Genomic DNA, 25,172 nt, shown 5'->3' with positions numbered 1-25,172 from the left:
CTTCTGGTACATCTGGGAAAGCATCGTTCTAAGAAGCTGGTAGGGATTTCGCCGTTTCAGCAGCCGGAGAATCCTTTTCCAGCTCATGAGGAGATACAGTAGAATTCCCTTGTCCTTATAGGCCCTGAATTATGGTCCTTTCACATATAAAGCTCTCTGGCTGTGTCTAGACTGGCCAGTTTTTCCGGAAAATCAGCCGCTTTTCCGGAAAAACTTGCCAGCTGTCTACACTGGCCGCTTGAATTTCCACAAAAGCACTGACTTCCTACTGTAAGAAATCAGTGCTTTTTGCGGAAATACTATGCTGCTCCCGTTCGGGCAAAAGGGCCAATGTAGACAGCTCAGATTTGTTTTCCGCAAAAAAGCCCTGATCGTGAAAATGGCAATCGCGGCTTTTTTGCAGAAAAGCATCCGTGCCAATCTAGACGCTCTGTTCCAAAAATGCTTTTAACGGAAAAGTTTTCTGTTGAAAGCATTTCTGGAAAATCATGCCGGACAAGACGTAGCCTCTTTGTTTTCATGCTAAATGACCTCAGGGTCAGGCCATTATTTTTCCATGTAAGGGCTCCACGCCGGCCAGAGCCTTGGATTGTGCTGTCTTTAATTGAATTATTCGTCCTCGAACAGGTAACGTGGCTCAAAACTGCAGGTAAAGAAATACTTGTGTATAGAGAAGCACTGCCATCCTTCATGGAAGGAGACGTGTCCTGCCAATCCAAAGAGGGCAATACTAGGCAGCAAGAAATGTGTGGTCCCCTCAGGCTCTTTGTGTGCAATATTCACTGATGGGTTAGTTGCCATCTTCGAACTGACTGTATAGACTTAAGTTTGGAGAAGCTTTTTTGGGGCGGGGGGGGGGGGCCGCTGACCCGCAGAAAAATGAATTGGGGCTGCACAAAAATGAAAAGCAAAAAAACTCCCCCAAAACACACCTCACTGTTGTGGCTCCTGACCGAGAAGCAAAAGACACTTCCCACATTCCCCTTGCACACCAGAGCCTACAGGACCCAGGTAATAGATTTTGTGGGCCCCCTTAGGGTCTTGGGGCCAAAAGGGGTTCAGTGTGTGGGAGGAGGATGCCGGGAAGCGGACTTGGAGTGTGGGAGGTTGGTGGATCTGGGCGGGAGGTAGGCTGCAGGAGTGGGAGGGCTGGGCGGGAGGTAGGCTGCAGGAGCGGAGTGGAGTTACATAAGCGGCCTGAGAGTGGGGGTGCCCCATGGCTGGAGCACCCTCACCAGCTCCCCAATTCCTGAGCCTCTGGGGCCAGAGCCAGGCAAACTGGTGGCTAGATTTGGCCCCCGTGCCATAGGTTCCCCAGCCCGGTACAGTCCAGGGCTAGTCTCAGCTGTGGGAAGAAGGATGCATTTGTGGTTGAGGCCCAGGACTGGAATCTAGGGGAGCTGAGATCTGGGGCTCCCACCAACTGAACATGGCCAAGTCACTTGACCTCCAGACGCTCCAGTTTTTCCATCTGTAAGATGAGGTACTTGCCTGATGGGCCTATCGTGAGGTATAACTAATTAAGATTAGGGATGTTAAATTGCGGTTAATTGACTAGTCAAGTAGTCGATGGAATTTCCATTGACTACTCGCCTAGCTGATAAGCACTTCTGCATTCCTCTTTTGAAATGTACAAGGGCCCCCGGTGGGGCTCTTGTACATTTCAAAGGAGAAATTCTGCGTGCAGCCCAAGGCCAGAAGGAAGTCCGGCTGACTCCGAGCTGCACATGGCATGCCTGCTTTGAAATATACAAGAGTCCCCAGCGGGGGCTCTTGTACATTTCAACGGAGGAATGCGGAAGTGCCTATCGACTAGTCAAGCCAGTTGGGTTGTTGCACACGCAGTGCATGCTGGGGAGGCCTTTTGTACAAGGACATCCTGCTCAGCGAGGCCATGGAACTGGGGCAAGGGATGTACAACGGGGATGGATCGGGGCACAAGGTGCATGAGAACGACTCCAGCTGTTGCTGCCATGGTGTACGTCCACCACCATGAAAGTGGCCACTCCCCACCCTCTGCTCCCGGAGAAACTCCATAGCTCTGAGCAGCTGGGCTAGGGGAAGACACTGAGTAAGTATGTGTGGGCCGATTGTACTGTGGTGCACGCATGTGCAGGAATGGGGACTGGAGAACAGGTCGTCCTCTGCAGCCTTCCCCAGTGCTTTCCACCAGCCCATCGTCCAAGAGCAAGACTCGTGCACCTTCCCAGAAGGGCTTTCCGGTAATGACAAAGCGATTCCAGCCCTCAGTGATTCCGCCTGCCAGGTGGTAGGGCGGGTAGTCACACAGACGAACCAGTTAGACCTTTCCACTGTCACTCGCTCCTCTAACTTTCTACCGACACCAGCAGAAACGGGATTGAATCCGGACAGGCGGACAGCCGGTGACAGGGAGAATAAGCACGTCGGTATCTTCTAAACTGGCTTTCAGGTCAGTTCACACACGGAAAACCAAGACGGGGCAAATCTTCTGCCCGGAATAGAGCAGGATGTTTTACGTTAACTCTGCATGGTGACTGCCACAGAACCAGGCTTGGTTTCATACAAGTTCAGAGAATTAAAATAGAATGTTGTCTGTGCTGACCACCTGCATAGCACAAGCCATAGAATTTCACCCTGTAACTTGTCTCATGATAGTAAGATGCAGCTCTAGTGGTCAGAGTGGACCACAAGCTAACTGTGAGTCAACAATGTGACACTGTTGCAAAAAAAGCAAACGTGATTCTCGGATGCATTAACAGGTGTGTTGTGAGCAAAACATGAGATGTCATTCTTCCACTGTACTCTGTGCTGATTAGGCCTCAGTTGGAGTATTGTGTCCAGTTCTGGGCACCATCTTTCAGGAAAGATGTGGAGAAATTGGAGAGGAGAAATTGGAGAAGAGAAACGAGAATGATGAAAGGTCTAGAAAACATGAATTATGAGGGAAGACTGAAAGAACTGGGCTTGTTTAATATGGAAAAGGGAAGACTGAGAGGGGATATAACAGCTTTCAAGTATCTAAAAGGGTGTCACAAGGAGGAGGGAGAAAAATTATTCTCCATAACTTCTTAGGATAGGACAAGAAGCAATGGGCTTAAATTTCAGTAAGGGAGGTTTAGGTTGAACATCAGGAAAAACTTCCTGTCAGGGTGATTAAACACGGGGATAAATTGCCTAGGGAGATTGTGGAATCTCCATCACTGGAGATATTTAAGAGCAGGATGGACAGACATCTATGAGGGATGATCTAGAGGATGCTGGGTCCTGCGGTGGGCGCAGGGGACTGGACTCGATGACCTCTTGAGGACCCTTCCAGTTCTAGTATCCTATGGCACTAACCTGGGCATCGTCCACATATTGGGGTTCTACCATTGATGTTGTGGTCTTGGTCTTGGCTCTGATGTGACTCAGATTGAAGAGGCTACTATCCATCTTTTAGGTTATTTCAACTCCACCTGGGAGGTCGTCTCCAATAACCTGGAGTATGGCTGCCAAAAAGATATTAAATAGCATTGGTGTGATCACACACCCTTCTTTGACTCCAGTCCTTACGTCACTTGGTTCAGTTGTGTCGCCATTGCTGAGTATCACGGCCCGCAAGTTGTCGTACAAGAGATGTATAATACTGACAGTGTCATAGGATCTTCCAGAGGGCCTCGCGGTTGACGGAGTCAAATGCTTTTGTTGAATTGAAGAATGTCATATACAGAGGCTGATGTTGCTTCCGACGCTTCTCTTGTATTAGGAGGGCAAAAAAGATTGTATTGGTCATTCCTCGCCTTACTCAGAAGCCACATTGTGACTCTGGAATGGCTTCTTCAGCCATTGGAAAGAGGCAGTTGAAAAGGACTTGGGTGAGAATTTTATCTGCAGCTGAGAGCAAGGAGATCCTTCGGTAGTTTCCGTGGTCTGTCCTGTCACCCATCTCAAAGATGGTCACTATGATGGCATCTCTGAGCTCGCTGGGTACGGTTTCCTCTCTCCAGATCATCAGAATGAGGGAGCATAGGCACAACAGCAGGGATGGTCCTCCTTGCTTGAATGTCTCAGCAGGGATCCCATCAGTGCCTGTGGCCTTGTTGTCTTTCATCTTTTTTGTGGTTGCTTGGATCTCGCAGATGGAGGGTTCACGATCCAGACTGACACAGACAGGTAGGCTGGTGATCACATTGAAAATGCTGTCATCAACAGTAGCGACACGGCTGAACAGAAGATGGGCTCCAAGCAATCATCGACGTTTTCGCCATGGCCTACCGCAGGTTGGGACCGACTCTACGCACGAAAGACCAAGGTTCTCTTTCAGCCAACACCCACCACACCGTTTCCCGAACCAACCATCCCGGCGGACGTCCAACTGCTGGAGAATGTCAACAGCTTCCCTGATCTCAGAAGTGATCTGCCCAGCAATGCTGCCATCGACCATGAAATCTGCCACCAAATCTCCAGTGCTTACGGACATTTACGGAGGCAAGTTCTCGTTGACCTTGATCTCAAGATGCAGACCAAGATCGACGTCTACAATGCCGTCTTCATCCCAACCTTGCTGTATGGAGCTGATGCCCGGACTCCAAAGGGACCTGAGGAAAATATTGGGCAGGCGTGGCTAACCCGCGGCTCACGAGCCACATGCGGTTTGTCCGTCCCCCCCAATCAGTGCGGCTCATGACGCCACCCCCATGCCCCCTGAATATGGCCCACGCCTCCCAGCTCCCCTGTGCTTACTGGGGGAGGGGAACTGTCTGGATCAAAATGGCAGATCCAATATGGCGGCTGCGGCTGCTGAGGCCAAAAAGCCGCCTTAAAGGGCCGGTCCTCTCTCTTGTAGCACAAAAAAACAAAAACAAAAAAACACTTTTTGCCCTAGCTCTTTGTGCTGGATCCAGCTGGATCTTGGCTCTTTGTCCGGAACAGACTGGCCACCCCTGATATTGGGCATCACGCAGCAGGACAGACAGACCAACGTTAGTGTCCTCACAAAAGCTGATTCCTGCAGCATCAAGGCAATAATCGCCCACAGGCAGCTACGATGGTCTGGTCACGGTCAGGAGGCCTGACACGCTTGCCTGAATGGATTTTCTGCACTCCGCTGAGAACCGGGACAAAGTCTCGTGGTGGGCAGAAAAGGCGCTACAGGGATGTTCTTAAGAACACCTTGGTAAAGTGCGGCATTGATGTGACACCTGGGAGAGGCAGGTGAATCGGGTAACCTGGAGGACCACCATCTTTGAGACCACCTTTGAGATCAAGTGACGTCTCCATGAAGAAGATCAGAGAGCCTGACGTAAGGCCTGTATTGGAGCAGCTGGTCTCGGCACCACTGGCGGTAGAGACCTCATGTGTACCCACTGCCAGAGAGTGTTCCTTGCCAGAATTGGCCTACGTTCTCATCTACGTACTCATCAGTTAGAGGCATCCAAGGGGAAATCTTATTCGCTTTGAGGGATCCCAGAGGCAAGTAGGTCTCCTCTGAGTAGACCCCAATCTCCATGAAGATTGGTGGCTTGTCTGTTTCTCTGGTTGATCTTAAACCACTGTGAAGTTCACAAAAATTGACACTTTCCAGAGCCTCCGGGTGCTTTCTACCGTAATGTAAACTCCACGATGCTCTGTGATGTAGGTCATTATGAATCCTGTTGTAGGGAAACCGAGGCACGGGGAGCAGCTGAGAGACGGGTCTGAAAATGCATGAAGAATGAGTAGATGGAGCTGGGATTCGAACTGGAGACTGCTGGCACTAGTCTTGTGCTATAACCGCATGCCTTGGGAGAGCCGCCGCGTGCTTGCTAGGCGCTTTGGGTTCCTCAGCCGCAGTGCGCGATGGGACGCGACGTGTGCGTCAGCCGTGGGTAGTGTTCTTTGCAGGGTAGCTGCTGAATGCGCAGTGTGCTTCCCAGCATTGGTTTGTGCTTGTTACTCCGTGTCGTGGCACAGGTTTTGTGTATCCTCTGCCCGTTGTTCCCTCTCTTCCCCATGGGGTGGGTGCTGTTTGCCTCAGGACACATCTTTCTGCAGGGCTGTCTCTGCAGGGGCGGGTGCCCGGCACTGGCCCCCACACACGGTCCTGCGAGGGTCCTGTGGAGGTTGCCAGCTCTCCTGGGCCGGATGCCATTTGCTGCAGTGGCGTTCGGCCTGGGAGAGTTGGCAACCGGGAGCAGCGCAGGGAGGGAGGCTCAGCCGCAGCGTCAGGGCAGCGGGTGGGTGGCGAGCAGCGCGGAGGGCGGGCTGGAGGAGCAGAGCGCAGCCGCGCTGCTGGCCAGAGAGACGCAGTGCCTGGTGAGGTGGCTGTGGCTGGCCAAAGCTGCCGCTGAGCCTGTGGGGGGAAGGAAGCGACCAGGAGATGGGGCTTGGGGCTGCTCAGCCCACAGGCTGGCCGGCCACCCCGTGGCATAGGGCAGTGGTTTTCAGAATACGGGTCGTGACCCAGCACTGGGCTGTGGCAAGTCAAGCACGGCGGCATCTGGCCGTGTAGGGTGCCCAGGTGACTCGCGGGGTTGCTATGGCAACGTCCGGCCTGTCCTGGCACCTTGGACCACACTGCGCCCCACAAGTGGCCAGCAGCAGGCCCAGCTCCTAGGCCGGGGCCACGGGGCTCTACATACTGCCCTTCCCCTGAGCACCAACTCCACGCTCCCATTGGCTGGAGCTGGTGCTCGGGGATGGGGGAGTAGTGCGTGGAGCCCTGTGGTCCCCGGCCTAGGAGCTGGGTCGTGACCCGTACTTTGAAACCCACGGCATTTGCTTGTCCCATCCCGGACAGAGGAGGGGGCCGCTGCTGCCTCTCTCCGACCCCTGCAGACAAGCCAAGCTCCGGGCGCCTTTTTGTCCTCAGCCTGGCGGGTTTCTTCGGACAGAAGTGGGAAAACCAAGGCCTGTCCTTAGGCACGCGCAGCTGCGTGGGGCACCATGCCGGTGGTTTTCAAACTTTTTTTCCTCACGGCCCTATTGAAGAAAATTGGTGATGCCCGTCACCCTGTGGGGTGGGGCTGGGAATGAGGGGCTCGGGGTGCAGGAGGGGGCTGGGGCAGGGCGTTGGGGCGCCAGGTTGGGCCTGAAGTTACTTCCAGCGACTCACTCAGCAGAGCAGCGGGGACTCAAAGGCTGCTTCCCGCCTGCCCTGGCGCCTCAGACCGCGCTGTGGTCTGAGTCCCGGGCGGGGGCGCACAAGCGGTTCTGCGCGCTGCTCTTGTGCACAGGCCTCTGTCCAGGATGGGGCAAGCAAATGCTGATTCGGTGGCACCCGTGGGCTCCTGGCAGGTTGCTATGGGGGCACTCGGGTGCAGTCCTGGTGCACGGGGCACGGGGCGGCAGTGGCTTGCATGGTGTAGGATCGCTGTCAGCCCTAGGGTAGGCACGTCCCACGATCTTTTCCAGCAGGCTGCCGTTCCCCATTGAGTCTGAAATACACCGAGCCAAGCCAGACTCTTAGGCCCAGGCTTGGTCAGCAAGGGCCTGAGCCGGGCCCCGAGCCGCAGCGAGGCCAACCTGCCCCCAGACGGAGCACATGGAAAACCTGGGTCGGTGAGGTGTGGCTGCCGGACTGCAGGCCCCAGAATGCAATGCTGCCATCACAGCCCACAGAGACCAGGGTGCCAGCATGGAGCGGGGCCTGGCTCCCTGTGTCCAGAGGAAGAATTGCATTGTGGGACTTGTAGTCTCCAGGGGTGGCTGCGTGGCAGGGTTCTGTGGGCTCTCGGTCCCCCCCCCCCCCACAAGCGCAGGTAAACAGTGCGGTGCATGGCAGCTGTGGGGACCCCCTGACTGACGTACAGCTAGCTCCCCCCCCCCCCACACACGCAGAGCAGCCAAAGGGCAGATGTACGTCCTTCCCCATCCCCCAGCTCTGCCGGGCGTTAACTCTCCCCCTTCTTTGCTCCTTTTAGTCCTCATCCCGTGAAGCCCATAAGCGCGGCAGAGGTCTCCGGGGAGAAGCAGCAGCACCGATCCCCCCTGACGACGGCCCTGAGCAGCGGCCTGGAAAAGCTGAAGACGGTCACCACGGGCAGCATCCATCCGGTGGCCCCTTCGTCGCAGCCGGGGAAAGCGGAGCCCAAGAAGCTAAAGGTGGGGTCACCGACACGCACCCACGGCGCCACCCCCCCTGCCCGTTCATGCCGCCGCCTGGTGCGGCGTGACCGTGGCGATGGGAGCCCAGGATGTCCCTAGCGGAGAGACCGTTGTACGTGGGAGCCTGTGAGGCCACGGGACGGCCTCGCTGCCGCTCGTCCTAGCCACTGTTCTCAGCATCGCCCTGCACTGATGGGGGAGGGTGGGCGCGGTACCCGCTCTTTTCCCTTGTCTCTCCCCTACCAAGGGGGGTTACCGGTGCGTGTTCGTGCTGCGGCAAAGGCTGCCCCATGGAATAGGGATGCGAACGTGTAGCCTCATGGTTACACGCAGCCTCAGTCCTCCCCCCACTCCCCTCACTGCCTGGATCAGGCCATGAGGAAGGTGGGAGCCGGCTTTTAAGCTGGCTCCCCATGCATGGCTGACTCCTCCTCCCCCGCAGCCTTCACAGAGGCAGCAGCACAAAGGGGTGGAATCGGCTCCCTGTGAGCGCCGGCTCCTGCGGAGCTGCCTGTCCCCTTCACTACAGAGGCAGCAGTGTGGGGGAGGAGGGGCAGGCGGGGGCTGGTACATGCGGGGAGCTGGCTTTCAAGCTGGCTCCTGCCGAGCTGACCCCCGACTGTGCTGCTGCCTTTGATACAGAGGCAGCAGTGGGGGACGGGGCAGGTGGGAGCTGGTACTCACATGGAGCCAGCTTTTAAACCAGCTCCCATAGAGCTGCCTCCTCCCTCCTTCCCCTGCCCCACGTTGCTGCCTCCCACAGAGGCAGCAGCATAGTGTGGGAGGGAGCAGGCAGGAGCCAATGCTCATGGGGAGCTCAGCCTCTCCGCCCCCCCATACCTCGGAGATGGTGCTGGAGGGGAACTGGCTTTTAAGCTGGCTCTGCACCCCCCCCCCCCGACTCCTGCTCTCCCCCCGCCTTGCTGCCTCTGATACAGAGGCAGCAGGGGGACGGGAAGCACGTAGTCGAGTAGTCACTCGAGTACCCGATAAGCCTATGCTTATTGAGTGGCCGATTATTTGCTTACACCCCTAGTGCTAAGAGCGGGGTGGGGGGCACTGGCCGCGGCTTGGGCTACCCACCTGAGTCCAAGCCTGCCCAACCCTCTGTGTCTGACCTCGGGTGGCTAGCCTGCATCTTCACCAGCAGTGCACCATCCAGACTGCTGCTGCGTACACGCTAGTATGAGTCTGCCGGCCGGGGCCAGGGGGCTCGCTCCCCATGCACCACAGACCTGTCCCAGAGGTAATCAGCCTGCAGGTAATGGGGGGGGGGGAAGAGGGGAGAGGAAACCTTAGTTTCGAATAGGGCAGCATGGGCTGGGGGCATTCCACAGCCAGTGGGTGCTGACACCAAAGCACCGACTCTCCTGAGTTCGTGGCTGCTTTCCCGTGGCTCCTGCGATTCCTTGCTCTGTGCCTCCTCCAGTTCCTCTTCCCCAGACTCTGCCGTGCGACAGTTGCTGTGTCTATGCAGGGGGCTGGACTTGGATGACTTCTCAAGGTCCCTTCCAGCCCCTTTGATTCACACGTACCCAGAAATGCCCCCACACAACACCCCCCACTGATGTTCCCGGTGCATCTCAGGAGTCCGCTGCAACCACCGAGCTTCAGTTCCCAGCCCAGCTCGCTAATCCTGTCTGCGTCTGCTCGTGGGCCAGCAGTCGCCTCCTGTCCCTTCACGCAATCCAGCTCCGTGGAGAGCCCCCTCGCCGCTTCTCAGCCATGACGCTCAGTCTCTGCTCTCCACTGAATTCCTGTCCCCCTTCGGTGCCCACGAAAGCGGCTGTGCAAAATGCACTGAACTAAAACCTGCGCGGGTGATTCTCTGGTGCGCGCAGATCCGCCCGCGGCACACGCCGCATAGGGTGACTCCCCACGCCCACGGCTTGCCGCTGTGCTTGGCCGGGTATGGAGCAGGCCCCCTCTAATTTCGCCAGGGATTAGAACTCTTCTAATTTCCTTTTGTTCCCACTGCAGGATCCCGCACGGCCGGACCAGTCGGCCAAGTATTATCACCTGACCCACGACGAACTCATCCAGCTGCTGCTGCAGAGGGAGAAGGAGCTGAGCCGGAAGGAGGAGCATGTCCAGGAACTGGAGAACTACATCGACCAGCTGCTGGTGCGCATCATGGAGCAATCTCCCACCCTCCTTCAGATCTGCCTGGAAAAAACCACCCCCAGCAAGTAGCCTCCGCGCAGAGATCTCATTGGCGTCGCTTGCCCACAGCGCATCTGGAATCACCACGCCAAAGACCCACACACACACGGCCCCCTCCCCTTCCACGTGAAGCCCCGGGCAGCCCTGGCGGCCCATACACATTTGCAGAGAATCTTGCAGTAGTGATTAGCTGTGTCTTCTAAGAGATGTGCTGTGGCTCCAGGAAGTGGCCTCATCGGGGCATGGAACACGTCAGCACCCTCGGCAGCAACCACGGCAGCATGGTTCAAGCACATCTTGGACAGACCTCTTGCCAAAGCCGCAAGGAGGCCCTGGGCCTGGAAGTGAGAGAGTTGGAAATGTGCCATCTAGCCCCTATCTTCAAGCTGCCACTCCTGCCCATGCTCCCGTGGCTCTGTGCTACCAGAAATGGGGTGTCCTAGAACCTTACCTGTGACCCCTGAAAATCACAAGTGTGTGGCTCCCCTCCGGGTTGCTGGGCCAGCTGAGCATGCCAATGTGGCAAGGGGCAAGTGGGAGGACTAGGTTCACCTGTCGTCTTGTATTTCGATGAGCCAGCCCCAAGGAAAGGGTTCCCCATCCAATTAGCAAGCATCTCTCTCAGTGCTAAGTAGCTGGCCCTGCGGGAGAGGAGACAAACAGTGACGCTGGTGAAGTCGGCGGAGCGCGACAAAGCATGTGTCCGCGCTGGAGCACGAGCTGCGTTGATCATTTTACTGCAGGTTTGCCCCTGTGACACGCAATCGGCTCTTTCTCACCCAGATGGGAACAGAACTTCATGGCTTCTGGGGAAGAGACCTGTTGATGTTCATGCAGGGTCTGTCCCCTAGAATGTCCTTCACGGACCACGCTGCCCGTCGCCGATGTGTATGCCACCGGCACGCACGCTGCTGGACTCGTGTTGGCAGCAGTCCCAGCTGATATTTCTGCACAGTATTATCTCGTTAGATTCCTCTTTCTTCGTTTACAGGGAATGTTTGAAACCACCACGGCCCTTGACACGATCTGCCTACTTCTTTGTATTTTTTTGTTTTTTAAATGTGCCTGGAAGATGCTGTAAGAAACAGAAACGCGAGTGCAATAGAGAGGGACTGCCCAGCCCCCTCTATATGCAAGTTAGCCAAACACCCGTCAAATGCATTCAGATACAGTCTAATAAACTAGCAGTTCCCCACTCTAAAATACCCCCGGTACTGACATCACGACTAGGGCTATATCCCAGCTAGCCACACATCAGGCCTCTTAAATCTTCTGCCAGTGCCCAGATGTTTCACGGGGCCGGCGCGCTCAGGAGGTGCATATGTAGCGCTAGATGTGGGGGCGTAAATGAACAAACTCCGTGTGTGTTGGTTGGCTTAGTAGCTGCAAATGTGGCGAGCCCGGGATTAGTACATCTGGCCGCCACAGAAAACAGCATAGTTGGCGGTTCTGATGCCCTCTTGGGAGCGGGGAGAAGTGGCTGATGTGTTTTACCTTTCGGTTTTTAGCGCTTGTCAGTTTCTTCTCTCTGCTCCATCAAGGCATGGCGGGAGAGGGGTGCACCAAACTCAGGCTGGAGTTCAGTTTCCTCAGCCTGGCCAAAGGGCCTTGTCTCCCTGAGGGTTTTCTTATTTTGTAAACCTTTTCCCCATTCCCTCACTGTTACCTGTTTATATGTATGCAGAACCACGTCAGAAAGTTGTGCCTTTTGGAGCAGAGGAAAGGCAGTTTCCTGCTAAAATGGTTGATTCGTTAAACCCATCCTGCAGTCTAGTGTATTATTGTCCTTACCTGAGCCTGGTGGGCAAGTAAAATTTTGCAAGGTCGAGGTAGGTAAGGTTGGGGGAAGGGTTGTTTGTTTTTTAAGGCAATAAAACATCATCCTGGGCAAAGGGTGTGCAGATAGCTTTGTGTCCCCGGGCTGGAACTCTTTTATGGATGACCGATGGAAATGACTTGAAAGTGTTACCTAAGGATAGGAATACAGGGGCGTGTGAGCCAAGGGAAAAAGCACCTGGGTAAAATCAGGACTAGATCCTGCGAGGCAGTCGTGCCTGGTGGCCTGCCAAGAAGAGCGAGCTGTTGGAACAGGATGGGAGGAGAAGTTTTAAAAGGGGATCTGATGTTACAAGCAATTGAGAATTTCTGGCCAGGTCCCGTGTGTAGAATACCATAGGAGGAGGCGGCTCTTACTCCCTTGGAAACACTGGCTCTGAGCATTTCGGTCCTGGTTGCCTTTGTTTCTAATAGGAAAGAAGTCTGGGGGGGAGAGGGGGACTCTGCCTGAATTGTTCTGTGTGTGCACGTAGCTGGGGGGTGGGCAGGGTTTGATATTGTACCATGTAGGGTTTTAAGAAATATATCCAGCTTTTTTTCCTTGTACAAGTTCAGGTATCAAGAAATTTTCTCTGCATGTACAATGCAAAGTTTCCCCTGGCATGAGAGCCCGGTTCTTTTCCTGGCTGTACGCCTCTCGGGTGAGCTCTTCCTTTTAGTTGAGAAGTTGCATCGAGTCTGATGTAAGGAGGCAAAATGCTCATAAAAACAATTGAGCAACTACTCGTAGCGAACGGAGTGGAAGGAAGGGCATGATCACAGGCAGGTTGAGCTAGAATATGAAGGCCTGTGTCAGATGGACGTGCTCAAGGAGGGATGTCTGTAGTAGTTAATCTCTATGAGAATTAATGTGTCCGCACCGGCTTTTAGGCTTCTGGTGTACGAAAGGTGCACGCCCCATTCTGTCTGTCCTCTGAAATATCCCTGCTTCCTTGGCATGGCACAGCTCACGCAGGGGGGAAGGGGAGGAGTTTGCCATCTTTTCACTATTCTTCCAGTGTACGACGCAGCGGAAATCACACTGCCTGGTACCAAACCGTTCTGATCCCCGGGCAGCCTGTAGAGCCTATGAGCTGTTCTCTTGGCGAGGCTTTCTGGTCGGATTTTGTTTCGTCTTCTCGTCCCGAGGATGGACTGACTGTAGGTGCTTTCCACACCCACACAAGTGCCAATGTTTTTAAAGAGCTCTCTCCACCCCCGGGCTTCTTAACCCTTTTATGGTTTAATCACATCTACACATCTCTCTGCCTTAGTCGCTTTTCTGCTTTTCAGAGCTTGAAAGTTTGGCACTTTTTATATAGTCAGGATAACCCTGAAGTGCTGCATCACAACACACTGTACCAGGACAGTGGCCTTGTTTAACAAGTGTGTTTCCTTTCTGGGACCTCTCCTGCCTCTGTTACCGCTGTGCGAACCCATAGGCTGCCTTGCCCCGCAAGAATCCATGCAGTGAGAAGTGGTACATAGCTTACCTTTCTGCAGAGCGGACGGCTTTAAAAAATGTTCAAGCCCCGATCCCACTCTAGTAGGACGTTGTGAGAAACCATTTGGGAGAGACTCGGCGGAGCAGGTTCTGCCAGTGGGCAGCGTAACATCTGAATTAGCCAAAGCTAGCGTGTGGGGAGTATGGCACCAACGTAGCGATTGTCATGGCTAACAGGGTGTCATCTAATTAACCATTAGAATTGGTTTGTGATTGCCCTTTGCGGGGGGAAAGGCATTCTACATGGGAGGCTTTTCAGGAAGTCCATTTGCTGTTTTGGCTGCCATCTCTCCACCGTCTCACAAACGCTCTTTCCCCCAGCGATTTGCGCTCCACATAACAGAGCAGAGACAGTTAACGATGCCGCAAGTGTCCACAGACCAGTGTTCCAACCAGAGTGGCTATTAAATGAACGGCATTTGTTCCTCCCAACGTCCTGGAGAGCGATACGGAGATGTTCAAATGGAGATGCCTTACAAAAAGGAGGCAGGGGAGAGTACAATAGAAATAGATTCTAAATACTACTGATGCTCCAGTCCGGCCTCCCTACTTAAAGGAAGGGGGGGGGGTGAAAACAGTGAGTTGAACCGTCCTTGTCCCTCTGTGTAGATCTAAAGCTGGAGCCTGCGAAGTGAGGGCTAATCCGTGCAAGTGAGAGAACTTTAGTACGTATGGATCACCTGCTGCGGTCAGCCACTCGGTCTGAAACAAAGCCATTCCCATAACTTTGTTTTGCATCCCTATAGAGTCTGCCTCTTCCCCGCCCAAGCGGCTTCGCAGATGCGCGGAAGATTGTGTCTGTCGTGCTTTGTTGTTGTAGGGTCAGTAATTTTTTCCCAATAAACCCCATCAAGTTCTTTATTTACTCTTCTGGCCAGGGGCGAATGGGGGTGTACAGAAGAGATTCCAAGTGATGGCCTTAAACCGAAACAAACTTGAAGGGATATGGATCCTGAACAGAATCCTGTAAACCCAGCCTATTGGAGTTGGATAATCTTGTTTGTAAAGAAACAGTATTTTCTGTGCTATAAATGTGTGTTGGAAATGCACCTTCCCCCACCCTCCAGGGTCAAGAGTGTTCAGATGGGGGAGGAGGGTTGTTGATTTCCCTGTTCTTCACAAATGGGAAGAAGGTTCTGTTTCTTGATTTCATAGTTGCAACTAATGTTTATAAAGAGCTTGTTTATTTACGTTTTAAGCACTTTAAAACAATAAAAATTGTTCAAACTGTTCCTAGACGCGTCTGATCTATTGATGGAAATGGAGTGATCAGTTTTTGTTTTTTTTTAATTTCCTGAAATAGAAGGATGGTCTCCTGTAAGGGTGTTAAATTGCGGTCAATTGACTAGTCAAGTAGTCGATGGAATTTCCATCAACTAGTCGATAGGCACTTCTGCATTCCTCCTTTGAAATGTACAAGAGCCCTTGTTTCAAAGGAGGAATGCGGAACTCCGCGGGCAGCCCGGGGCTAGCGGGAAGTTTGGCTGACTCCAGGCTGCACATGGGCATGCCTGCTTTGAAATGTACAAGAGTCCTCAGTGGGGGCTCTTATGCATTTCAAAGCCATGGAGCCCAAGGTCCGTAGGGGACCCCCCAGCTGATGCCAGGCTCCATGGAGCTGCCTCTTTGAAACACCGAGGCGGTGTTTCAAAGCAGCAGAGTGGCACAGCTGATCTGTGGCTCAGCTGTGCGGTGCTGCCACTTTGAAGTACCCCTTCTCCCCCCCTTCTCTTTAGGAGTCGGGGTCTTTATTTTTCATTCCCATGCATGTCCCTGCGGCATGGACCACTATTTAAACTTGCGTCCTTACCCAGCACGCTTATAGTGATGTGCCCTTATTCAGGGCAGTTCATCTGTAGATCTCCAAATGTCTTTGCCATGGGAAGGCAGCATCACTAAATCCATTTTTATGGGCCAAGGCAGGAAAAAAGTGACTTGCTCGATTGAAGTAGCGCTGGGAAGAGAAACCAGACTTCTTTCCGTTCGGTGGGTCTCCTGGCAGCTTACCCTGTTAGGATAAACTGTGCTGTTACCTCCTAATGGGTAACATTTTCTTGTGTCCAAGTGATGCACAGTATTTTGCCTGCGTAATGGGGACACAAGATAACTGGGAATCATCTAGTTTGAAACCTCCAGCTGCCATCTCATGGATTATTTATTACTTACAGTCGTCCTGTAGAGTTTGCCGGGCTTATAGTTGGGTGTTTGACAGTAACCCCCAATCTCTCCAAAGGCTTGATGGTGCTTTCATTCTGGGTGGTTGTCCAAGCTAGGGTGGAGTTTAGCGCTCACATCCCCCTCCCTCACAGAGGATCCAGACTCAATCACTTGAGAGCTGATCATCCTCTCATGCTTGGCCAGGACAGGTGGATTCTCCCACAATTCTCTGGGGAAGAATCCGAGCTCAGCTCAGCTTCCTGCTACAGAACCATGGGATGTGCCCCTAGAAGTCCACATGTGAGGAAGAATCCCAAGCATTGTCACAGGCTGGGGACTGACTGGCTAAGTAGCAGTTCAGCAGAAAAGGACCTGGGGATGACAGTGGATGAGAAGCTGGAGATGAGTCAACAGGGTGCCCTTGTAGCCAAGAAGGCTAATGGCATATTAGGAGCATTGACAGCAGAGCCAGAGAAGTGATTATTCCCCTTTATTCGGCTTTGGTGAGGCCACAACTGGAGTATTGTGTCCAATTCTGGGCCCCCCACTATAGAAGGGATGTGGACGCATTGGAGAGGGTCCAGTGGAGGGCAACCAAAATGATTAGAGGGCTGGAGCACATGACCTACAAGGAGAGGCTGAGAGATTTGAGCTTATTTAGTCTGCTGAAGAGAAGGATTGCAGCCTTCAACTTAGAATCATAGAACCATAGAGCTGGAAGAGACCTCAGAAGGTCATCAAATCCAGCCCCCTGCCCTAGGCAGAACCAATCCCAACTCAATCAACCCAGCCAGGGCTTTGTCCAGCCGAGACTTAAAACTTCCTGAAGGGAGGTTCTGACGAGGCTGGAGAGAGGCTGTTCTCAGTGGGGCAGATGCAGAACGAGGAGCAATGGTCTCAAGTTGCAGTGGGGGAAGTTTAGCTTGGATATTAGGAAAAATGATTTCCGTAGGCGGGTGGGGAAGCACTGGGATGGGTTCCCTAGGGAGGGGGTGGAATCTCCATCCCTAGAGGTTTTGAAGTCCTGGCTTGACCAAGCCCTGGCTGGGATGATTGAGTTGGGATTGGTCCTGCTTTGGGCAGGGGGCTGGACTCGGTGACTCCTGAGGTCTCTGCCAGCCTGGGGATTCTAGGATTCTATATGGGGTGGGAGATGTAGCAAAAGGGAGGCCACAGTGACTTGTGGGATTTTGCAGTGAGGCTGGGCTAGGCTAGGCTAACCCAAGTGCTGATCCCCTGGATTAAAACACACACCCTTTGGGGTGAATCTCTGCTATAAGGCATTGCCTAGCCACAGTACCCTGGCAAGCGGCGTCCTCGTTCCCAAAGGCACTTGCTTCTCTTGATTTCAGCCAACCCCTCTTCCCTGAAGGGAGGGGAAGCCATTCTTCCAAACGCTCAACGAACCCACACCGTCAACCCTGTCCCTGGTTCCAGGAATGTCCCCTCCTCTGCCCCGTCAAGGAAGAAGGTGAATTTACAGCAGATTCCCTATGTTGGAGTTATTCCGGGGATGGAGTAAGGTAGGTAGCACCTGAATCCACTCAATCTGCAGAGCTCTTGTGTTAATAGGGAAGTAGCCCACAAATCATCGCTGGGGAGCTGCAAACATCTGCTAACCCCCAGCAGGCGCCTCTGTGAATCAGAGCCTGGATTCAGGTGTATGGCTATTTTGTCCCTTATCACAGAGAGAGCTGCTTCCTTCTTTTGAGCTATCCTTTAGCAATCAGGAACTGCTGTCCTTGGATACAAAATTGTGTCCATAGAGACTTGGCCAAACCACATCTAATTGGGAGAGAGACATTCCAGAGGATGCTGCGTCGTGAGTGAGAATTCAATTAAAAAGGGTAGGAATTGCCCTGAAGGACACGAAAAAGATGAGTGGGCCCTAAGTGCGATGCCAGCAGGGCAGTGATTCTGCCATTTCTCTCTAGAAAAAGAGGAATCCCCGTGCAATGTAAGGAAAAGATCGTTTGCTAGGGCCTCCTCTACACTTGGACTGATTTAGCTACGTTCCGCAGGGGTGTGAAAAATGCGCTACCTTGTGATTAAGCCCATCTCACCCCAGGGTAGACGTGGCTTCCACCACTTGGGGAGGTGGGGTACGTACAGAAAAACCCCTTCCCCTGATGGTAAGAGCATTTACATTACAGTGGCTTGGTTGTAGCATCCATGATCTAGACATGCCTTAGAGCAGCAAACTTGTTTTTGAAGCTTCCATGGGGTTATAATCCCCGGGATTCACAGCGTTAAACTGAAATGTTTTGCCCCAGGAAGAAAGTTGCGACATGACAATGGGATCAGAACAATCTTAGCGCCTGCCTCCCGCGGACACCCATTCATGAACTCGCAGGCACAATAAACAGGTTCAAACACACCTCCCTGCCGTCAGAATTTTAACATTTTTCTTTCAGTCTGTAGCGTTTGACCTCAGGTCAGGTATTGGAGGTGGGTAGCCATCCCACCTCAAATACCGACCTCCCACGCGACACAGCCTTAGACTGGGGCAGGTGTCGGACGACACACAGCCAAAGGACAACTGTGTGGCGGCGATTCGGACAAGTCAGGCCTGAATTTGAGAGGCGCGGTGCTGCTGAAGGTCCAGGTGACTTGTATGTGAAGGTCTAACAAGTGACACTCTTCGTAAGACTAGAGGAATATAGGTCGTCGGAGAGTGATCGCGGGTCCCTTTGGGCCTTACGATGTTCTGGCCAAATCCAGTAACGATAGTCTCCGTGCTGACGTTCCCAGCTGCAGGTACAGTTCCCTTCCTGTCCGTGCGGTTCGTTGGGGCATCATGCTGCTAAACACCCGCTAACGGTGGACAACGGGATTGTTCCATAAAGGCGCATTGGGTTCCTGTAGCAGTGCCCGAGGATGAGCGGGTAGGTCCTGTTTAGCCTGACAAGTCAACAGGCAACTGGTGGGCCAGTGCGCAGAAGGGCGATTGTAAGTGTCACTTGTCGCTCAGCTTTGACACCAGGTTGCTTAGGTAGGCACCTGATTTCTGAGCTCCTATTTCTAAAACCCTTACATGAGAACAGCCACGCTGGGTCAGACCAAAGGTCCATCTAGCCCAGTGTCGTGTCTGCCCACAGTGACCAATGCCAGGTGCCCCAGAGAGAATGAACAGAACAGGGAATCATCCACAACCCCTCTCCTGTCACCCATTTCCAGTGTCTGGCAAACAGACACTTGGGACACTATCTCTGCCCATCCTGGCTAATAGCCATTAATAGACTTATCCTCCACGGATTTATCTAACTCTTTTTTTTGAGCCCTGTTATAGTCTTGGACTTCAAAACATCCTCTGGCAAGGAGTTCCACAGGTTGGCTGCGAGCTGTGCGAAGAAATACTTCCTTTTGTCTGTTTCAACCTGCTACCTATTAATTTCATTTAATGAGCCTCTAGTTTTTGTGTTCTGGGAAGGAGTAAATCACTCCTGAGACCTTTTTGTTTCATAAGAACAGCCGTACTGGGTCAGACCAAAGTAGCCTGTCTGCCCACAGTGGCCAGCACCGGGTGCCCCAGAGAGGGTGGACCGAAGACAATGATCAAGCAATTTGTCTCCTGCCATCCTTCTCCAGCCTCTGATAAACAGAGGCCAGGGACACCATTTCTATCCCCTGGCTAATAGCCTTTTATGGACCTAACCTCCATGAAATTATCTAGCTTCTTTTTAAACTCTGTTATAGTCCTAGCCTTCACAGCCTCCTCTGGCAAGGAGTTCCACAGGTTGACTACACGCTGTGTGAAGAAGAACTTTCTTTTATTAGTTTTAAACCTGCTACCCATTAATTTCATTTGGTGTCCTCTAGTTCTTCTATTATGGGAACTAATAAATAACTTTTCTTTATCCGCCCTCTCCACACCATTCATGATTTTATAGACCTCTATCATATCCCCCCCTCAGTCTCCTCTTCTCTACGCTGAAAAGTCCCAGTTGCTTTAACCTCTCTTCATATGGGACCCGTTCCAAACCCCTAATCATTGTAGTTTCCCTTTTCTGAACCCTTTCCAAGACCAAAATATCTTTTTTGAGGTGAGGAGACCACATCTGTACACAGTATTCAAGATGTGGGCGTCCCATAGTTTTATATAGGGGCAGTAAGATATTCTGTGTCTTATTTTCTATCCCTTTCTTAATAGTTCCTAGCATCCTGAATATTTCAGTAGCTGCTGCCTTCATCTCTTGCTTTTTATATGTCCTGCTTTGTAGAATAGTATCTTTAACACAACAAAGGTTGGTGCTCACCATTCAACCACCTTCACCTCTGACCGGGGGGGGGGGGGGGGGGCATCTGAGCTTAGGGGGTAAGCATTAAATATGCAGCAATAACTTGCATCTTCTCTTTGTAAAAGTCCAGTCTGACCAGGGAAAGCGCCGAATGGATAAAAACGACATCTAAAAATTCAGATGCCAGCCCGATGATTGACAGCTGCTTCTATTATTCCAGTGCGGCTATGTTAACGTGCAGGCCTGGGAGAATGCTAGTCCAGTTCCTTATCCAGAAAGATGCATGCATGTGATGGGAACCCGGAGAGTGGCTTCAGTTTTATAACTCCGGTAAGTCTAACAGCAAATGTTATCTGCTGTTCCTGAAAGTGGCGAATGATCGTCTTCTGAAAGAAAGCATCAAATCAGCAGAACGGTTGGTGCTAATTGCAAAACGATGTAGATGCATCATGTGCTGAGGACTCCGTCTAGTAGGAGCATTTAAGCACCTGGTTTTTATGTCTTGGGCTGGGCATAGAGGACCTTTGTGCTTCTCTGGGCATTTTGCAGAAGAGGCCAGAATGCAGAATATTTCAGGCCAACTGGCCTCCCTATCAGGGGAGGAGGAAAGGGAAACTGATGGAGGAGATTTCAAAAGCCCTTTGGGAAAACAGATCTTGTCAAATACTCTTTAAACAGCCATCATTATCAGCATTAAGTCTGTGTTTGAGCGGAGGTCAGGGTTCAGGGTAAACACAGGTCCCTGCACACCTGTGAAAACAGAGGAATATGGGAAAGGCGGAGGATATATTTCCAGCTGTCCTGCAATGAGCAGAATTTACCAAACAATGAGGGCATTAGAGGTCTAAAGGGGGTTTGTCCTGTAATGCGCTGAGTGACACGCAAGTGTGTTTTGGGTCTGATAGTATATTAAAGCTCTAATACCATTATGCCACTAAAGGACTTAGATTGCACGGGGCCTCTGCTTTGCACGGATCCAGTCACAGCTGAGCTTTGGCCACTACACCAGAGCTTCCAGCTCCTCTCTTCTAATCTCCTTCACCTGTTATTTTATCAACCCTCTGTTTTCTTTTCAAGGCCCAGGTTTCTATTCATGAAATTCCTCATCCCTTTAGATTTTTAAAAAATTCCCTTTAAGCTTGGGGAGATGACTTTGCTGCTCAGACAGAGGTGTTTAAGTTCTCCATAATCCTGGTTTGTTTTTCATCCAGTGGGATCATTTTCTATTCTCTAGCTCGGCACCTGTTGGGATGTATCATGTTAGCACTGATAACATAGCTGGTTTGGGAGGAAATGTTCAGCAAGTTATGGTACAGGGTCAGGAATGGACAGCCAGAAGACCACACTAAGTAAAGAGAGCCTGAAATTACTTGATGAGGTTGTATCTGCTGCAGGAGCAATCAAAGTTGTTGGGTGTGGAGCAAACGAATTAAGAAGCTGGAGGTAAATGAGGAGAAAAGCCTTTTGTGGCTTGATTTCTGCAAGGCCTTACTCCTGTGCTTAATATCAAAAGGGCTACTCACTGGGCAAAAACTGAAGCATAGCACAAGCCTCTATTGTGGGATTGCAGCCTAAATTGTTTACTCTGTGGCCCTACTAATGCAGGGATTCTCCCTGCAGAAAAATGATTGGCTTTATGGAGTGTTGTCCAGGATCAGAGGGTATGTCCACACTACCCTCCTAGTTCGAACTAGCGGGGTAATGTAGGCATACCGCACTTGCAAATGAAGCCCGGGATTTGAATTTCCCGGGCTTCATTTGCATAAGCGGGGAGCCGCCATTTTTAAAACCCCGCTGGTTCGAACCCCGTGCAGCGCGGCTACACGGGGCACGAACTAGGTAGTTCGAACTAGGTTTCCTAGTTCGAACTACCGTTACTCCTCGTGAAATGAGGAGTAACGGTAGTTCAAACTAGGAAGCCTAGTTCGAACTACCTAGTTCGTGCCCCGTGTAGCCGCGCTGCACGGGGTTCGAACCAGCGGGGTTTTAAAAATGGCGGCTCCCCGCTTATGCAAATGAAGCTCGGGAAATTCAAATCCCGGGCTTCATTTGCAAGTGCGGTATGCCTACATTACCCCGCTAGTTCGAACTAGGAGGGTAGTGTAGACATACCCAGATTTACTGAGGGCTTTTGGGTTTGTGGCAATAGGACTCTTCTACTGATGTTTACCTTTTGTATTGTTTCCGTTGCTTGTCTTTTTTGAAGTCCACTGGCAAACGTTCCCAGCCCACATATCATGCAAAGGGCTGCTGCCTCAAAGCCTGAAACTGAGGAGCAGCCAAAGAGAAGCTCACTAGAATCATAGAACTGGAAGAGACCTCAGAAGGTCATCAAGTCCAGCCCCCTGCTCTAGGCAGAACCAATCCAACTAAATCAACCCAGCCAGGGCTTTGTCAAGCCGAGACTTAAACACCTCTAGGGATGGAGACTCCACTACTTCCCTAGGGAACCCATTCCAGTGCTTCACCACCCTCCTAGTGAAATAGTTTTTCCTAATATCCAACCTGGACCTCTCCCACCACAACTTGAGCCCATTGCTCCTTGTTCTGCATCTGTCACTACTGAGAACAGCCTCTCTCCATCCTCTTTGGAACCTCCCTTCAGGAAGTTGAAGGCTGCTGTCAAATCCCCCCTCACTCTTCGCTTCTGCAGACTAAACAGACCCAGCTCCCTCAGCCTCTCCTCATAAGTCATATGCTCCAGCCCTCTAATCTGTTCTGTTTTGTTTTGGTGAGTAGGTTAGGCCTTGCCTACACAGGACACTTTTTCATATAACCTATGGGGTGAATTTAAACCAATCTAGTTTTAGGGGTATAAGCTTCCCTATGCAGAGGCTAATTCTGGTATGAGCGGCTTCTTACATTTATTTCATGTAGTTTGGAGGTAGTAAGTTAAGACAAAGTCTCTCGGAAGCCAAAATAAGAGTGTCCATGCAGGACAGAAATCTCTGCTGATAAAGCTATTCGGGTGTGGTTATTAGGGATGTCAAGGTGTAGGCTAGGCTTATGGGTTAATCTTGACAACTACACCTATTTATCCCTCTCCCCCCAAACCTCCTTCCTACCCTTCCCCCGGTGATAGAGAGACAGTGGCAGTGGCCTCCCTGGAAGTGGGGCCAGGAGCTCACTGGCTTCTGGCCCTGCCCCAGGGGACCATGGAAGAGTTGTGTAACCACTAAAATTTCATGCAGTTACACAACTATCCAATTATCCAATAGGTAACACCCCTAGTGGTTATAAGAAGTAAAACTTTCCGATGTGCACAAAGTCTTAGAGCCCGGATTCTTCAGTTTTCTTTTAAACTGAGGAACCCAGTACAGCTAACCCCAGATGTTAAAAAAAAATAGCCACTCCGACTCTCCAAAAGTTATGAATTGTCTTTAAAATCCAAAAGATGAATTGTGTTGGGGCTCTTTTTGTTTGCCTTCTGCTTTTTGAACCTTTAGGGTGCACTGGGGTTACGGTTTGAAACTTTCTCCACAGCCCCTTCCATCCCCAATGTTCTATGACTAAGCAGTATAACAGCTGGTAGGGGGTGGCTGGTCTCTTGTCCTCTCCCTGCAGACAGATGTGTGTGCAGGGAAGTGCCCAGTAGGGGAAGAGCTTTGTTTATACATGTTGATATGTTAGAAAAGGCAGGCCAAGGAACTGGGAATGGAGCAGAAGGGAGTGAGGTTTGTGAATTTCAGGGATTCTCCTTAGAAAAAGTCTCTCTTAGGATGTCCCAGCTTTCACATGAGACCCAACGCATGTTTGCAGAGCTCCTGAGTTTGAGGAATGGTCCTGCTTTGTCCCTACCCCAATCCTATTTGAAACAAACATTTTCCCCAGATGGGGCTTGTGGAAGAAAACATTGTCCTCACTCTGAGTTTGTAAGCAACAAGTAGCCAGAGGCAGTTTTATTACGAGCTGCAGCAAGGGAAAAACTGGTTCCGACGGGGGAGGGGGGGAAGCCCCCCCCTCCGAGGCAGATCTTCGAATACAAGCAATTCTGAAGCAGTTTATATACTATTAGATATAATAACAATAACAATTAATCTCCTTCCCATTCCAAACACCAATGGCTAACAGTTATTTAGTTCCACCCAGATGCTCCTTATCTCAAGGTCCCTGCCAGAGTCAGCATTCTATCCTTATCTCCTACGGAGGCAAGAGGCAAAGGCAGCGTCTAATTACAGATCTCGCGTTGTCAGGTCACAGACTTAGCCTGACTCTTGCTCTCTTGTTAACAAGACCAAGATGGCTGCACACAAATTCCCTTATTCCCTTTTCCTGCCTCCACAGGCTTCTCGGCAGGAGGCAAGGGGCAGATTGGCCTTGGGTTCTGTCTTTACAAGGCCTGAGTGGGGGGCTAACCTGAGGGTCACAGTTAGGGTTGGCCGGGGTGTGTGTCTAAGTGTACAAAACCAAACAGGGCAGGGGACTGGACTCGATGCCCTCTCGAGGTCCCTTCCAGTCCTAGTATTCTGTGATTCTATAACGTCTGCTCCATCACTTCCATTGGGCTTGGGGTGTGTGGGTGTGGGTGTGGGTGTGGGTGGGTGGGTGGGGCTCTGGGCTGGGAGTGCAGGCTCCAGGTGGGACCAGAAATGAATCAGGATGTGGGAGGAGGTTCCAGGTTGGGGCAGTGGTTTGAGCTGAGAGTGCGGGCTTTGGGTGGGGCTGAGGAGGAGGGGTGCAGGCTCCAAGAGGGCATATGGGGCGGGAGGGAACTCTGGGTTGCATAACGGGGCTGGGGTTGCATGGTCCTAGTGGCACTCAGGTGCCTCCCAGGCCTTGGCGGTGCCTTAGCAGAGGGGTGGCCAGGGAGCTCCGTGCACCGCCCCTTGCAGCTCCCAGTGGTGGCGGTTCCTGGCCAATGGGAGCTGGCAGGGCAGGGACAGCGCCCAGGGACCCTGCAGCTGGGCGGAGGCAGGGCTGAGGGGCAGCCTCCCTTAGCTCCTACTGCGCCCCACACTGGAGTCCTAATGGCAGCTGCTAGTGCCTGGTTGAAATCCAGGCACCTGGCCCCCTCCACACCTGCTGCTGGGCTAGGGGGAGCCCCTTCCCCTTCCCTCAGTCCCAAGCCCCCAAACTACATTTCCCAGCATGCACCACTTCTTTCCTCCACGTCCCACCAGCCCTTGCCAAGCTGGCACTACATTTCCCACAAGGCCATGCGCCCGCCACGGCGGACTACATTTCCCAGGGTGCCGTTCGGCGGCGGGGCGAGGGAAAACTCCATCCCCCAGCATGCCCCGCCGGGCTGC

At 52.3% G+C, this 25,172-nt stretch overlaps 1 protein-coding gene across 2 annotated transcripts in view; it reads left to right on the top strand.

The window, feature by feature from the left end:
* Positions 1-10,289, top strand: part of RAB11FIP5 (RAB11 family interacting protein 5) — an 82,885-nt gene extending 72,596 nt beyond the window's left edge. For both annotated transcript variants that reach the window (XM_075931038.2, XM_089777737.1), the window contains exons 5-6: positions 7,863-8,043; positions 10,027-10,289. In XM_075931038.2, the coding sequence (XP_075787153.2) occupies positions 7,863-8,043; positions 10,027-10,239 (394 nt within the window). In that variant the 3' untranslated portion in view covers positions 10,240-10,289. The remainder of the gene's footprint in view (positions 1-7,862; positions 8,044-10,026) is intronic.
* The last annotated feature ends 14,883 nt before the right edge of the window (positions 10,290-25,172 follow it).

This window comes from Pelodiscus sinensis, chromosome 4, assembly GCF_052426305.1.
Source record: "Pelodiscus sinensis isolate ZL-2025 chromosome 4, ASM5242630v1, whole genome shotgun sequence".
NCBI classification, from domain to species: domain Eukaryota; kingdom Metazoa; phylum Chordata; order Testudines; family Trionychidae; genus Pelodiscus; species Pelodiscus sinensis.
Note: the sequence above shows the minus strand (reverse complement) of the source record. Positions and strands in the feature narration are given on the sequence as shown.